At 50.7% G+C, this 16,439-nt stretch overlaps 1 protein-coding gene across 6 annotated transcripts in view; it reads right to left on the bottom strand.

Annotated features, from left to right (window-relative positions):
• DENND3 (DENN domain containing 3) overlaps positions 1-15,362 on the bottom strand; it is a 46,450-nt gene extending 31,088 nt beyond the window's left edge. For 2 of the 6 annotated variants that reach the window (XR_003309471.2, XM_031935921.1), the window contains exons 1-6: positions 15,144-15,362; positions 14,264-14,482; positions 10,145-10,266; positions 5,316-5,471; positions 2,403-2,499; positions 523-626 (exon numbers count right to left, since the gene is read on the bottom strand). Coding sequence is in view for 4 of the 6 variants with exons in the window: in XM_031935921.1 (XP_031791781.1) it covers positions 523-626; positions 2,403-2,499; positions 5,316-5,471; positions 10,145-10,266; positions 14,264-14,482; positions 15,144-15,254 (809 nt within the window). In the remaining 2 variants the exon portion in view is untranslated. Of the gene's footprint in view, positions 1-522; positions 627-2,402; positions 2,500-5,315; positions 5,472-10,144; positions 10,267-14,263; positions 14,515-15,143 lie in introns of all 6 variants that reach the window. The other 4 variants (XR_003309472.2, XM_026454569.2, XM_026454568.2 and 1 more) reach the window with 4 other exon arrangements.
• Between the last annotated feature and the right edge of the window lie 1,077 nt (positions 15,363-16,439).

The raw sequence follows: 16,439 nt of genomic DNA, 5'->3' as shown, positions 1-16,439 counted from the left end.
CGCTAACATCAGGCACGTTTCAAGCGTTCCCTCAAGAAGTAGAAACAGGCCAGGAGTGGTGGCTCACACCTGTAATCCCAGCACTTTGGGAGGCTGAGGTGGGTGGATCACCTGAGGTCAGGGGTTCGAGACCAGCCTGGCCAACATGGTGAAACCCCATCTCTACAAAAATACAAAAATTAGCTGGGCATGATGGTGGGTGTCTGTAATCCCAGCTACTCAGGAGGCTGAGGCAGGAGAATTGCTTGAACCCAGGAAGCAGAGGTCGCAGTGAGCTAAGATTGCGTCACTGCACTCTAGCCTGGGCAACAAGAGCGAGACTCTGTCTCAAAAAAAAAAAAAAAAAAAAAGAGGTAGAAGCGTAGAGAGAAGAGCTTCCCAGCTGTTGCCCAGTTCATCATGAGTTTCTCAGCACAAGGCATTTCCCGTTGACTTTCTCGTTTACTCATTCGAATAAAACTGAGGTCCTTGAACACTGTGATCCCTAAAGAGCTGTGGATCCAAAACACGACAGTGGAGCACCTGTCCTCCTCCGACTGGGTGTCGAGGTCCATCTGAGCAAAGGCGTCCATCCTCCTGTTGAGCCGGGCTTTAAGGAAAGAATGGAACATGTAGGTGTCTAAGACCTGGAAAAGACAGAAGGGCTGGTCACTGGGCTGTGCCGACTCTCCAAGTCCCTGCTCCAAAGCCCCTGAGCCTCCTGGCACAGAACTGGGCACCACCACTCATGCCCAGTGGATACTGACTGAGTGAACGAACTCGAGGGTTTTCTGTCCTTCCTCATTCACACAGGAGAAGAAATGGTGGCCATACTTTCACACAGTGGGGCCCACATACCCACCCCGTGAACAAAAGCGTATTTCCTCATAGCTAAAAGAGGTGGACACATGCTTCTGGCCATAAGGCAGTAGACAAGGCTCAGACATATCCTCTTGACATAAACTGTGAGGAAACTCGATAAAAAAGAGGAAACGACTGTTTTCAGACACTGGACAAGAGGCAGGCTCGTGGCTGGTGCGGCTCCAGCCCTGAGGGCGTGGAGGGAGCTCACAGAGGCTGGGGCAGCTGGAAGCCTCGGGCAGGGTTCTGGAGACGAGGGAATGATACAGGGAGCGTGTATCAGGGTCTGTATTAGGAGCCTGTATTAGGGAGCCTGCATCAGGGTCTCCCTAAGCCTTTGCTGAACACCCCGCTGCCCAGGCACAGGGCGAAACCGCATCAAACCAAAGAACGACTGGGAAGCTGTCAGCAAAACAACCCTCCAAGCTCACAAGGGCAGAGAGCCAGTCACGCCCCCAACAGCCAGGGCGGAGGGTCCTGGCTGACCTCCAGCCATTCAGGAGACACGGCGGGGGATGGAGGCACATCACTTAGCGGATGGGTTAGGTTATAAACCAATCCTAGAGAAAGGCTGTTCTTGGCCTACCCCAAAGCTGTAAAAAAAAAAAAACCCAAAAGGATCAAGGGACTCTTCAGGCAGCTTCTATCGCCTGCCAGGGCAAAGCCCCTGAGGTGATTATTTTTTGTAATAGTCACAAACGGAAAAACCCAAATGCTCAGTAGCAGGTGGACAGAAGAACAAAGCACACTCTGTCCCAACCACGGGACATTCCTAGCAAAAAAAGGAGCTGCTGCTGAGACACACAGTAGCCCAGCTCGGCCCAAGGCAGGAGGCTGAGGGAGAGAGGCAGGCAGAGCGCAGACCGTAGGACTGCACAGCCTGAGACTCTGAGACGGGCCGACCGTCTACGGGGACGCACGCAGGTAGAGTTGCCGGGACCTGGGGAGGGATGGGGCTGGCTGGGGTCATGGGAATGTTCTATGTCCAGGTTGAGGAAGTGGTGATACAGATATGTACATTTGTCAAAATCCATCAAACCACACACTTAAAATGGCCATATTTTAAGTAAATTATACTTTTTTTTTGAGACGGAGTCTTGCTCTGTCACCCAGGCTGGAGTGTAGTGGCACCATCTTGGATCACTGCAACCTCCACTCCCCAGGTTCAAGCAATTCTCCTGCCTCAGCCTCCTGAGTAGCTGGGATTACAGGCGCCCACCACCACGCCCGGCTCATTTTTGTATTTTTGGTAGCGACAGGGTTTCACCATGTTGGCCAGGCTGGTCTCAAACTCCTGACCTCAAGTGATCTGCCCGCCTCGCCTCCCAAAGTGCTAGGATTACAGGCGTGAGCCACTGTGCCTGGCCATAAGTAAATTATACTCTTAAAAAGCTGATTTTTTAAAAAAGAGGGAGAGTCACATGACCAAAAGGAACCGTGCTAAAACAAACTTTTTGGAAAAATTGATACACTTGAGAAATTTTATTTTGAAAAGTATTTAAATACAGAAAAGGATAATGGGTTGAACACACATAGGCACACCCACATCCCACAGTTCTCACCTGCTTATAAAACTGATGGTCCCCTGCAGCCCTGGTTTTGAGAAATTCTTCACTATTAAAGACTCTGTGTTCATAATTTAAATGATTCTTTACATCCCTGACAAAGAGAAAGACAGTCTGAGTGCTAAAACGTTCTTAAACACATGAAAAAATAGACCACTTTTAGTAGCAGAAAAATGGTTACAAGAGATATAAACTTTGAAAAAGCTGTGTTCTTCAGAAAGACTCTTGATTACCAAAATGATACGACAGGGATGTATTTCGTGGTCAAGCATAACTTTCCCCCAACTAGAATGAAACTCCAGGAGGCGCTGTTCCTGTTCTCACCTTCCTCCAGCCCACCAGTTCCTTATGCAAATTAAGACACAAAAATCAGTGGTAGTTCACACACATGAAACTGAGTCCAGGATGGGGAGCCCAGAGGGGCAGCCAGACTCTCCAAGTGCTAACCACCTCGGCCGCCAGCCTCCCCAGACAAGTCACTTCATCTCTGCGTTTGCTTGTTTGTTTAGATGGGGTCTCGCTCTATGGCCCAGGCTGGAGTGCAGTGGCACAATCTTGGCTTACTGCAACCTCTGCCTTCCCGGTTCAAGTGATTCTCCTGCCTCAGCCTCGAAGTAGCTGGGATTACAGGTACACACCACCACACCTAGCTAATTTTCATATTTTTAGTACACATGGGGTTTCACCACGCTGGCCAGACTGGTCTCAAACTCTTGACCTCAGGTGATACACACACCTTGGCCTCCCAAAGTGCTGGGATTACAGGCGTGAGCCACCGCGCCTGGCCCACTTCACCTCTTTGTACCCAGTTTCCTCAGATCATGTTATAAACCCATCGAGATTTTAGCACGTGATCTCCCAGATCTAAAGTAATACACAAATAGAACGAACAACCTTACAGGGTATATTCAGTACATAATCTGTTTAGTGTTTTCCTTGAGAGAATAAGTTATTTCATCCAGGGGAAATAAAGTTTTATCATCTGTAATCATATCTTCTGCTTCTTTTTTTAAAGAGCCAGGATCTTGCTATGTCGTCCAGGCTGTTCTCAAACTCCGAGGCTCACGGGATCCTCCCGCCTCAGCCTCTCAAGTGGCTGGGACTATTCTGCTTTTCTGTCAACTCACTGAGCTTGTAAAATATTAAGAAATTTTAAAAAGGCCGGGCGCGGTGGCTCACGCCTGTAATCCCAGCACTTTGGGAGGCCAAGGCGGATGGATACGAGGTCAGATCAAGACCATCGTGGCTAACCCAGTGAAACCCCGTCTCTACTGAAAATACAAAAAAAAATTAGCCGGGCATGGTGCCGGGTGCCTGTAGTCCCAGCTACTCGGGAGGCTGAGACAGGAGAATGGCGTGAACCTGGGAGGCAGAGCTTGCAGTGAGCCAAGATCGTGCCACTGCACTTCAGCCTGGGCGACAGAGTGAGACTCCGTCTCAAAAAAAAAAAAACAACTTGTTCATAAAATATTTCATCTTCAAAGAACAAAAGGAAAACAACATATTTAGGACCACACTAATTATGCCTCTTTGGGCAGAGATAATATCACATGTCTGTAATACACCATCCCTTTTGTTCCTAATAAATTATTCGCTTTATGCAAACAAATACATCAAAAGAATAGGCCATTTAGGCCAGGCGCAGTAGCTCACACCTGTAATGCCAGCACATTGGGTGGCCAAGGCAGGAGGATCACCTGAGGTCAGGATTTGGTGACTAGCCTGGCAAACATGGCGAAATGGCCACATTTTGGCCCCGTCTCTGCTGAAAATACAAAAAATTAGCTAGGCGTGGTGGTGTGTGCCTGTAGTCCCAGCTACTTCTGAGGCCAAGGCAGGAGAATCATTTGAACCTGGGAGGCAGCAGTTGCAGTGAGCCAAGATGGTGTCACTGCACTCCAGCCTGGGTGACCGAGTAAGACTCTGTCTCAAAAAAAGAAAAAAAAAAGGCCATTTAAATTTCCATTTTGAAATAATCACACAGAGTACGACCAAGCCAGCAGACTCTGTGCTAACCCCCTTCCAAAGCAGAAGGCCCCTCAAGAACAGATGAGGCTAGCCTCGGGGGTGCCTCCTGGACTCAGGGAGCAACCAGCGAGAAGGAGAGGAGGAACACTGCCAGAGAAAGAGAGAGAGAGTGGGAGAAGGCCCAAAAGCTTTTGTATTACCAAGTACTTATCTGTGAAGCTATCATTTTGCCATATATTCCTTAAGTGACTGCATATTTAGGCCAGAAATAGCAACTCAATACCTGCACTGTATCACACTGAAATACACACACTTGGCTTGTCCACTTAACCAATTCTAGCTCAAGCGCTGGGGAAGCAATAGCATGCAGGAGGCAGCTAATGTAGTAATTCCTGGAATGAGGAGAAAGAAAACTCACTAACGGGCACATCTTGAGTGCCCCACCCGTCCTGTGGCTCTCCCATAGATGGTTTCATCATCTAGCTTACGAGTCACATCAAAATGGCCTGTCTGTCCCTCACTAGCCCCTGGATGCAGGCCTCTTGGGACAGAGCCCTCCGTGGACTGAGCCAGAGACCGGAGCCAGCACAGGCCAGAGTGACAGGTGCTCCCTGCAGGTTTATCAGATTTGCGTCTTCCTAGAGGGCTGTCCCAAAACAGCCACCTGCAGGGGGTCACCAGGAGAGGGCGTCAGGAAGGCACAGTCACCAGCAGGACAGGGCGTTAGGAAGGCACAGGCAGGGTCAGAGTCAAAAGAACAAACTTCCCATAACTGCTGATTGTAACAGTCACAAGAAAAGCTTTGGCGGGGCGGGGACCGCTTGTGTTTGCCAGGCAGATGGTGCCCATGGCCTGCCCTCTGGGGCAGGGTGCACGATCCCCATGGAATGGCTGACTGGCTGGTTACCTCCTCATGGACGCCGGAAATGTTCTCTCACGTACCTGAAGATGCTCACAAGCAGCTGCAGGGTGGTCTGCTGTATCTGGCAGTTGAGTTTCTGCTGCCAGGCCCGCCGGTGGGCATGGCCCTCGTTCAGGTCTGTGCTGGAGAGGAGGTGGGCGGCATGCAGCTCGTGGTGGAGCTGGAGGCTCTGCACCCTGGAAGGAGGCAGACCGAAGCTGGCTCAGCCCCAGCGCCGCTGGCCATGGCCGCTCACCAGCGGCACACAGCCCGCCAGGTAAACGAACACTTCGCAGGCTCAAATACCGATCAATAACTTGAGGGGCGGGTGATCGTTAAAAGTACATCACGGGCTGGGCGCGGTGGCTCACGCCTGTAATCCCAGCACTTTGGGAGGCCGAGGCGGGTGGATCACCTGACACATGGGCCTCGACTTGGACTCCGCACACTTCACCCAGGCCAGATCATTCCCATCCTGCCACTGCAGTGAGGGCACACTCCCCCTTCTAGGACACCAAAGGCTTCCAGGTAAGGCTGCCTCTTGACGGGTCACTCAGGGCTGCCTAGAAGGGACAGTCACGGCTCCCCCATGGCTTCCCCTCTGTACTTCCTGCCCAGGCAGGATCAGATGCCCCTCTGTGCCCTGCAACAAACATCCTGGGTGTCACACTCTTGGCCCACCAGGACATGGCCACAGGCTCACCCCAGAGGGCCTCACTCAGGGACAGGAACTCACAGATATCTGTCAACCCTGAGTCACCATGAGATTGGACCCCTGGCCTTCCCAACACCACTCAAGGCTGCATGTCTAGAGGGACGTTAGAAATACACAAAATAAACAGAACCAACGCATATCTGGTCACACATATTTCTTGAGCACCTACTATATCCTACTTTTGCCATACACTGATCTGTGTGCCGGGGAGGGGTGGTGGACACAGGCCAAGCTCCTGCCTGCATGGCACTTCCATGTGAGTGGGAGGAAGTAGGAAAAGAGACAAATCAAGAAAACAGGAGATAATGGGGACATCAGGCACAGACGCACATCAGAGCGATGGGCCAGAGAGACATGATGGTCAGACTGAGCGGGTGGAGAAGAGTTCTCCCAGGAGATGACCTGGAACCAGAGATGTGACAGGAAGACACAGACGGGGGACCTGATGGAGCCAGTGCGGCCCAGCATGGTGGCCGGGGTGGGGGAGGGTGTGGGCCGGGTCAGCATGGCCGGCAGGAGCCAATCTTCTCTGTGATGGGAAGGGCGCATTGGCCACAGGCCCCTGCCGCTGCCTGATCCTCCTGGAGACGGGGACAGAAAAAGGGAAGAACGGGATTCTGAGTGGAGGGGCCCACCAGGGGAGTGGCAGGCAGGCGGCGCCAGAGCCAGGACCAGGGTTCTCTCCAAACATGCTGAGGGGCCAGCCCAGCCCTGGCTGACCAGACTCACGGGACTCGGGCACTACCCCTGCCTAGAGGAGTCTCAAGAACTGCGATGTTTACCAGCACTAAACTGGCCTTTCATCTGGAAGAACACGTAGAATGCCAGGGAAAGAAATTTTGATGACTTCCCTCATGTAAAAAGGGCTATGATGCCACCTGGACTGGCAGCTTCTCTTTCTGCATCTTCTGGTGCAGGGACAGTGGGGTCTGAAGGAGACGGCCATCCCCTCCCCCGGGATCCTGTGCCTCCCCCACCCAAGCACGCAGCCAGCACAGCCCTGAGCTGGGGACCCTGCCCCTGCTGCCCAGGGAGACAGCGGCTTCCATCAGAGACGAAGACAGCGGCGCAGAGAGTGACCAAGAACCAAGGGTGCTGAGGAAAGCTGGGGAAGAAGGGGGCTGCCCTGTCCCTCCCAGTCACACGCCCAGGTGCAGAGAGATGCACATTGCACTCCGGAGCCCCCTGAGGACGCCCCCCCCACACACCGCAGCCCACAGCCCGTATCATGAGCTCAGAGGCCTCTTACAGACAGGTCACCCACGGCACACGGATTAGCTCGTGTTTATAAAATAGTCTCCAAAAATGAGACTGTGGGAGACACAACATCCTGCATCCCCATTCTGGGGGGTCTAGCCAAAGCGGGGTCCAGCCTCCGCACCGTGTGCGTTCCTATTGCGGAATTCTAACAAGAAGACGAGGACACAGGTGGAATCCCACCTTCCTGGAAATGCTCAGAGCTCCACCACAGTCTCACAAAGCGCCGTTCTGTTACAGAATGCCACACTCTAAAAAGGAAGCAGCTGTGGCTTACCAGAAAGCAGCTGAGATTGGGAAAGCACGTGTCTCCTTCAAAGTTCACGCAGACGACAGTTGCCAACAGAACAGCTGCTCAGGTGGCCCTGGCTGGGGAGGACAGCCAGCGATTCCACAGCCCAAGCACACAGAAACAAACCTTGCCTGTGCGAGACCATCGCTTGGCTTTAAGGCCTCAGGAAATTTTTTAAGATGCAAGAACAATAATAAAGGTAGTTCTCCGGCCGGGTGTGGTGGCTCACACCTGTAATCTGAGCACTTTGGGAGACCCAGGCAGGTGGATCACCTGAGGTCAGAAGTTCGAGACCAGCCTGGCCGACATGGTGAAACCCTGTCTCTACTAAAAACACAAAAACTAGTCGGGCATGGTGGTGGGTGCCTGTAATCTCGGCTACTAGGGAGGCTGAGGCAGAAGAATCACTTGAACCTGGAAGGCGGAGGTTGCAGAGAGCCAAGATCATGCCATGGCACCCCAGCCTGGGTGACAGAGCAAGACTCCATCTCCAAAAAAAAAAAAAAAAAAAAAAGTAGTTCTCCTAAACATTTTACAGAAAACTTCCAGGTAGAAGGAATAATCCACACCAAGGTAAGAGTCAAAAATCAGAAAAGCCAGGTGAAAGGCCAGGCCAGAAACCGCCCTCCTCCTTCCCACTCCTCCCAACGCAAAGACAAAGGAAGGCAAGGAGAAGAAAGGTGACTGCTGACCCAAATCCAGGCTGCATCACAGGCTTCACCAGAAGCAAGTACAGCCTGGCTGTCTGCAAAAAGCCTCAGCGCTCTGCTCCCTCCAGCGTGACCCCCACGGCCCACACTCGGGGCCTGACTGCAGTCGGATCCCATAGTTGTGAGGACTCCAGAGCAGGATCTCTCCTGCTATCATTTTATAAAATGCTGAAGGGAAACATGAGCTCCACAGAGCAACCCCGAGGGAGCCCCGGCACCGGAGCTGAGTCACTGCTTGGGGCACACCCAAGACGACCCAACACCTCCGTCCTGACATCATTAGCGACTACACCTCCTCTCACCCTCCCCTGACCAAATCCCCTGCCAAGCCTCTCCACCTCGACAGAGACCTCAGGGCCCCCAAAGCCTGAAATACTATTTGACCCTTGTTGGAAAAAGTTTGCTGACGCCTGATCTAAGCCAATGAGGTTGAGTAACAGATGAAAGAAAACATAAACTATAAAACACTACGAAAAAATTAAGTTCCAGGCTGGGCACGGTGGTTCACGCTTGTAATCCAGCACTTTGGGAGGCCAAGGTAGGCAGATCACGAGGTCAGGAGTTCAAGACCAGCCTGGCCAACATAGTGAAACTCCATCTCAACTAAAAACACAAAAATTTAGCCAGGCATGGAGGTGCAATCTCAGCTAATCAGGAGGCTGAGGCAGGAGAATCGCTTGAACCCAGGAGGCGGAGGTTGCAGTGAGCCAAGATGGCGCCAGTGCACTCCAGCCCAGGCAACAGTGTGAGACTCCATCTCAAAAAAAAAGAGAAAAAGGAAAGTGCCAATGCAGTGCCAGGAGTGAAAGAAATGGACAACTTCTAGCTCGGAGAGAATGGGTCACACCCATCAGAACCCAGCAGACTGACGAAGTCATAGGACAGGGGCCATAGCTGTCCTGTCATTAGTACACAGGCACTGTCCAATTCCGGGTATATGATGGGGATGCAATACACATCCAGTGAGTGAATGAATGAATGAATGAATGGATAGGGAACTTCAAGGATCACAGGCACAGGATCCTGGGGCACAGGACAGAGGCTGGGTAGGTTTCCTGGGGGATGTCACTGTTTCTTGACTTGAATTAATATTCAGACAAGATTGGAATAAAGACAAATCACTTTCATTTCAAAATATTCACGGCCGGGCGTGGTGGCTCACGCCTATAATCCCAGCACTTTGGGAAGCCAAGGTGGGCAGATCACTTGAGGTCAGGAGTTTAAGACGAGCCTGGCCAACATGGCAAAAACTGAAAATACAAAAATTAGCCAGGCATGGTGGCGGGCACCTGCAATTCCAGCTACTTGGGAGGCTGAGGCAGGAGAATCACTTGAACCCAGGAGGCAGAGGTTGCAGTGAGCCGAGATTGCGCCACTGCACTCCAGCCTGGGCAACAAGAGTGAGACTCTATCTCAAAAAAAAAAAAAAATTCACAAATAATTTCCAAACTATAATATATAAAACATCTATCAATTATATAAAATTGGGGCCGGGCGCGGTGGCTCAGGCCTATAATCCCAGCACTTTGGGAGGCCAAGACGGGCAGATCACGAGGTCAGGAGATCAAGACCATCCTGGCTAACATGGTGAAACCCCATCTCTACTAAAAATACAAAAATTAGCCGGGCGCGGTGGCAGGCGCCTGTAGTCCCAGCTACACGGGAGGCTGAGGCAGGAGAATGGCGTGAACCTGGGAGGCAGAGCTTGCAGTGAGCCGAGATAGCACCACTGCACTCCAGCCTGGGCAACAGAGAGAGACTCCGTCTCAAAAAAATTTAAAAAATAAATAAATAAATAAAAATAACAAAATAAAACAGGAAAAGATACTTGAAGTGGTAAATACAGAATCTGAACAAAGACAGTCTGAAATTCATACTATTAATGTTTCCCGTTACCTCTGAATAAACGTCTGGGCCGCCAGGAGGGGGACATCAGGAATGTCCACATTATCGTCCGTGGACTTGGAGTAGGTGATGCTCCCATGATCAATATTTATCAGAACTAAACCGTCAGCTTCCTAGAAAACAAGGAATCATCTGTAAAGATTGACAGAAGAATCTCAGAATTTGTATACCTCTTTGAAAACACATAAATATGTTTTGAGTTCACTAAGACAGTGTCATCATTAATTAAATGACCCTCTTTAAAATGCACACATGGGCCGGGCACAGTGACTCATACCTGCAATCCCAGCACTTTGAGAGGCCAAGGCAGGCAGACTGCTTGAGCCCAGGAGTTTGAGACCAGCCTGAGCAACACAGTGATACCCTGTCCCTACAAACAATTTAAAAGAAATTAGCCGAGTGTGGTAGCATGTGCCGGTGGTCCCAGCTACTCGGGAGGCTGAGGTAGGAGGATCCCTTGAGCACAGGAGGTCGAGGCTGCAGTGAGCTGAGATCACACCACTGCACTGAAGCCTGGGCAACAGAGTGAGACCTTATCTCAAATAATAATAATAATAAAATAAAATAAATGCACACATAGCCTCATATTTTCTACACAAAAATCTAGTATATATCATGAGCTATGTTAATGGGCTAAATTTGATTAAATATGCCTCTCTTATTTTTCTTAATTGTGGTAAAATAAACTGTATCAATGTAACCATTGTTAAGGGTGCAGCTGGACAGTGTAAGTGCATTTGAGTGGCTGTGCAAGCATCTCCCCATCCATCCCAGAATACTTTCATCATCCCAAACAAACTCTCACTATCCAGCACAGCTCCCAGCCTCCCCTCCACATGCGCACTAATCTGCTTTCTGTCTCCATGAATTTGACTCCTCTGGGGACCTCAAATGAGTAGATTCACGAACAGCATTTGTTCTTTTGGGACTGGCCTATTTCACTCCACGTTGACGTCTGTGAGGCTCACCCATCTGTGGCATGTGTTAGAACGTCCTTGCTTCTTCAGCCTGAATAGTCCGTTATGTGGAAAGACCACATTTTGCTTACCCATATGCCTTTCTCTTTCAGTGAAGATTCCAATACAGGCCGGGCGCGGTGGCTCACACCTGTAATCCCAACACTCTGGGAGGCCGAGGCGGGTGGATCATGAGGTCAGGAGTTTGAGACCAGCCTGGCCAACATGGTAGAACCTCGTCTCTACTAAAAATACAAAAATCAGCCAGGCGTGCTGGTGTGTGCCTGTAATCCCAGCTACTCAGGAGACTGAGGCAGGAGAATCGCTTGAACCCGGGAGGCGGAGGTTGCAGTGAGCTGAAATTTCACCATTGCACTCCAGCCTGGGCAACAAGAATGAAACTCCGTCTCAAAAAAAAAAAGGGAAGAAAAGATTCCAATACATGTTGTTGTCAAGGTTTCTCCTACCCTGGTATAAACACTGCATGTACTGCTTTTTGGGAGTCTTAGAGGTAGCATTCCAGAACTCCAGTGAGGGCACCACCAACCTCCAATGTCCACTGTGTCGGCGCAGCTCCCCAGCCAGCTCTGCCCCTCCAAGCATGGGAGCACGGGCAGGGGCCTGAGCTAAGAGACCACACAACCCTGGAATGTTTGAGACATGCACCTGATGACTTGGAGAGGCTGCTGTGACAGAGTACACAAATACTGAGTCATGTGCCCGAACCCCACACTTACACAGCCCCGGAATGCGATGCCACGTTCCTGGGGAAGGCCCCGACTCCCCGGCTCTCATTCTGGGCCCCACCCTTTGGAGTGCAGTTCAGGTGGCTACATGAAATACGCGCAAACACATTCCTGGCCTCAAAACCTTACAAGGCAAATACACAAAATGCTAAAGCAGCGAGGCACGCAGCTGGCCCCCTGGACGTGTTAACGCCCAGCATCTTTGGGAGACGCAAGGGGGTTTTGTAGAGGCACATGGGATCACTTCAGCTCCTTCCTGCAGATCCCACCGCCAGCCACAAAAAACAAAACCAAAACATCCAAACAAACCCAGAAGAGCAGCTGCTTCTCCTCCAGTTTTTCACAACAGGTAAGTGCCTCAAAGGTGTCCCCCACTGCTGACTGGAACTGCTAGGCTAACATGTGAAAACAGTTGTCCTCCTGAAACAGCCTGAAACACGATTTTGTTCCCCTAATGACTAAAAAAAGAAACAACTTTAAAGTTCAGAACACAGCTTATTTTCTCCTCGTCTGCGAGGCAGGATGGATGACGCTTTTCCGTTCCTTCCACGGAGGTCTGCCTGGCCTTTTCCTGAAGTGTGTTTTCCCCAGTGAGTCACTGGCCTTGGCAGGAACACACAAGCACTGTTCTCCCCTGCAGCGGGGACCCTGGCCAGGCCCAACCAACGGGCCCTTCCCAACACTTGTGGGGGAAGCATCTGGAGCCTGGGATTTGCTTTAAAATGCTCTGGGAAAAGCAGGGCTGGGGGTGACTGCGAAGCTGGCAACAGGCTGAAGACTGTGAGGGGCGCATGACACATGCTGTGTTCTTCTATTTTTGTGGACACTTAGAAATTTTCAAAACAGGGCAAAGCATGGTGGCTCGCGCCTGTAATCCCAGCACTTCGGGAGGCTGAGGTGGGCGGATCACTTGAGGCCAGGAGTTTGAGACCAGCCTGGGCAACATGGTGAAACCCCGTCACTACTGAAAATACAAAAATTAGCCAGGTGTGGTGGCATGTGTCTGTAATCCTAGCTACTTGGGAGGCTGAAACAGGAGAGTCACTTGAACCCGGGAGGCAGAGGTTGCAGGGAGCCGAGATCAAGTCATTGCACTCCAGCCTGGGCAACAGAGCGAGACTCTGTCTCAAAAAAAAAAAAAAAAAAAAGAAAGAAAGATATTGTTCAAAATGGAAAGTTAAATGTAAACCCACCCTGTACGAACCACCAATAAGCACAGGAAAAGATGCTCAACATCATTCGTCACCAGGGAAGTGCATATCAAACCACAGTGAGATATCAGCTCCTCCTCACCAGGAGGGCTACAATTAAAAAGGCAGACAACAACCAGCGCTGGTGAGGACGTTCGGAGAAAAACTGGAACCCTCGTACTGCTGGTGGGAGTGTAAAGTGGCATGGCCGCTTTGCAAAAACAGCTTCGCAGTTTCTCAAAGGGTTAAACAAAGAGCTCCCTTACGACCCAGCAATTCCACTCCTAAGGACACACCCAAGAGAAACGAAAGCACACATCCACACAAAAACTTGCACACAAGTGTTCACAGCAGCCAACAGGTGTAAACAACCCGCACGGTCATCACTGAACAATGTGATGAAGATTTTATCACGAAGACCTCATTGTGAGTGGATGAACAAAATTCAGTCTATTTATACAATGAAACCCTAGTTAGCAATAAAAATAAAGTGCTGAGAGATGCTACCACGTGGAGGAGTCTCAAAACCATGATGCCAAGTGGAAGGAGCCAGATGGAAGGACCATGCTTGGAGCGACTCTGTTCCCACGAGAGGTCCAGAACCGGCAAACCCAGAGACAAAGCGCATGGGCGTGGCTGTCAGGCCCTGGGGGCTGACTGCTAACGTGTGATGAAAATTTCCCTTCTAAAATCGGAGGGCGGAGGATGGTTACACAACTCTACAAATATCCTAAAATCCACTGAATCATACATTTTAATTGGGTAAACTTTGAGGTATGTAAATTGTATCTCAATAAAGCTATTTTTAAAAACCAAACCCAGTCCGCCTCCTGGCATCACCGCAAGATTTAGCACGAATCCATCAGCTCACCGACTAAAAACATGCTGTGTCAGATGCACAGAGGGGCCGCAACAGCAGCACCTGTGAACACCTCCCTGCCATGGGCCCGGGCTGGCGACCGCCTCACTCGACCCCCACCGGGACAATGAGATGGGCACACTCACCGGCCTGTCTCCACTAGGAGACTAAAAGGTCCTGGCTTCGCCACAGGACAATGACACAGCCAGAGAACAGCCGCTTCTCACGGTACCCAAGACCTCTCTGAGGTGTGCAGACCCCGCCTTCACCGCAGAGCGCTGTCAGATGTGTCTTCCCATGTGTCCCCGTGATGGACTCACAGGAATTTAGCATTCCAAATCAAAGTTTCACTACTTCACCTTGCTGACTTCTTCGAAGTGGTCGAGATGGCAGCCCATGAGGAAGGACGTGGGGGCCATGACGAAATCCAGCATCTGGTCCGACAGGATGGGCACGAAGGTGTGCTGCCACTGCAGCGGATACAGGTAGGTCATGAAGCACTCGGCGACCAGCGTCAGCAGAGCCCAGTCCGAGGAGAAGAAGACGATCCGCTGTTCTGTCAGCAAGCATGTCAGGATCTGAGGGGAGAACCCGCCGCACTGAGTACACGCTTTAAAAAAAAAAAAAAGGTACAGAGAGGGTCTCGCTGTGTTGCCCAGGCTGGAGTGCAGTGGTGTGATCACAGCTCACTGCGGCCTTGAACTCCTGGGCTTAAGCAATCCTCCCACCTTGGCCTTCCCAGCAGCTGGGACCACCAGAATGTGTCTCCACATCCAGCTCATTTTAAATTTTTTTTGTAGAGACAGGGTCTCCCTATGTTGCTCAGGCCGGTCTCGAACTCCTGGCCTTAAGCAATCCTTACACTTCGGCCTCCCAAAGTGCTGGGATTACAGGCACGAGCCACTGCACCAGCCCATGTACACAGTTCTGATTCAGTACAATAAAGAGAAAATGCTCGTAAACACACCACCCAACAAAACCAGACTGACTGCAGGCTCTTTCCTGGTCTCTCAGCTCCACCTGCCAAACAAAAGCCACCTGAGAACCTGCAAAGAGTGCCATTTGCAAATACCATGCACTGCAGGGAACGCTGGCTTTAAAAAATAATAATATACGTTTCGAGTATACCGGTCGGTACATTGTGGAATAAACTCGCATCTTCATCATCTCTGATCATTGCTCCGAGGCCCCACTGGGCCAGGGAGCACAAGACGTGCTGGTTGGGGCAGGGATGCGCACCTGCAGCACCTTCTCGGGCCGGAAGCACAGCAAGGGCAGGTGAAGGTCCAGGTCCAGGATGGGGCTTTCGGGGTCTGCTCGGGCAGGAAACACAATCTGGAGCGGCTTCATGTTAAATACCTACAACAACCAGTTCCCACCATTAGTTCAGAGAGCTGCTCCGGGCAGAGGCTGACGTGCACTAGAGTCACTATTTCGGCGCCCGGGGCAACAGACTTAGAAAATGTCTCTGAAGACACAGGCTGCCACGTTAAATTCTGCAGAACAACCAAACGGTCTAGAGATACACAGAACTGCCGATAAAGGCTCAAACATAAATTAAATAGTTAATGTCTTTTTCTAAGTAAGCCAAAATTCCTTAAGCTCCAATTAATCAGCAGACTACTCATTGCCTAGACAGAGATAAACCACAAAGCAGATATTTGTCCCAATTAAGACAAATTCAAAATCAAGCATGTTCAAATTATTCTTAGGTATTATATATTCTTTTTAGTTACTGCATGCTATGAATTCTCTTAACATTTTCAATTGAATAGTCAAAGCTCCTTCAAGACATGTACAGTTAAAATTTTAAGAAAGACATTTTTCTAAATGTATTACTTTGAAGTCACACTTCGGTTCAAATTTTGTATTCACAGAATGGCTACTGAGACATGGCTGGACCTGGCGGAGGAAATCCAGAGGAGGAGGTTCAGTTCCTTCACTGAGGGAGGGCTTCTGAGCCTGCCAGGAAACGGGCTGCCAACAGCGAGTTCCCGCCACCGGGTGCTGGCACGTGGGAGGCCCTCAGGAAATGCTGGGTGCCCGGCTCGGCACCCAAAGCTCCAGGAAACGAGCGGAATGGACGGATCTAAGTATAAGCAAAGCACAGGGAGACAGAGAGGAGAGACGTGATCAGAGCAGACGGCTGAGACTCCATCAAGGGAGCGCCTGGGAAGGTGAGAAATCAAGAGAAGCGGGGAGCCAAGGTTGGCTGGGGGAACAGGTCACAAACAAGGTCTCCAGTGGCCCTGCTTTCTCCCAGTCACCCAAGTCTGTATTCTCAGCATGCCTGCACACGAGAAACTGAAAACAAGGAAAGGTGGTAATTTCTTTTTTTTTTTTGAGACGGAGTCTCGCTCTGTCGCCCAGGCTGGAGTGCAGTGGCCGGATCTCAGCTCACTACAAGCTCCGCCTCCCGGGTTTACGCCATTCTCCTGCCTCAGCCTCCCGAGTAGCTGGGACTACAGGCGCCGCCACCTCGCCCGGATAGTTTTTTTGGTACTTTTTTAGTAGAGACGGGGTTTCACTGTGTTA

Source organism: Piliocolobus tephrosceles, chromosome 7 (genome assembly GCF_002776525.5).
Source record: "Piliocolobus tephrosceles isolate RC106 chromosome 7, ASM277652v3, whole genome shotgun sequence".
NCBI lineage: Eukaryota > Metazoa > Chordata > Mammalia > Primates > Cercopithecidae > Piliocolobus > Piliocolobus tephrosceles.
This window is presented reverse-complemented; position numbering and strand designations above follow the sequence as displayed.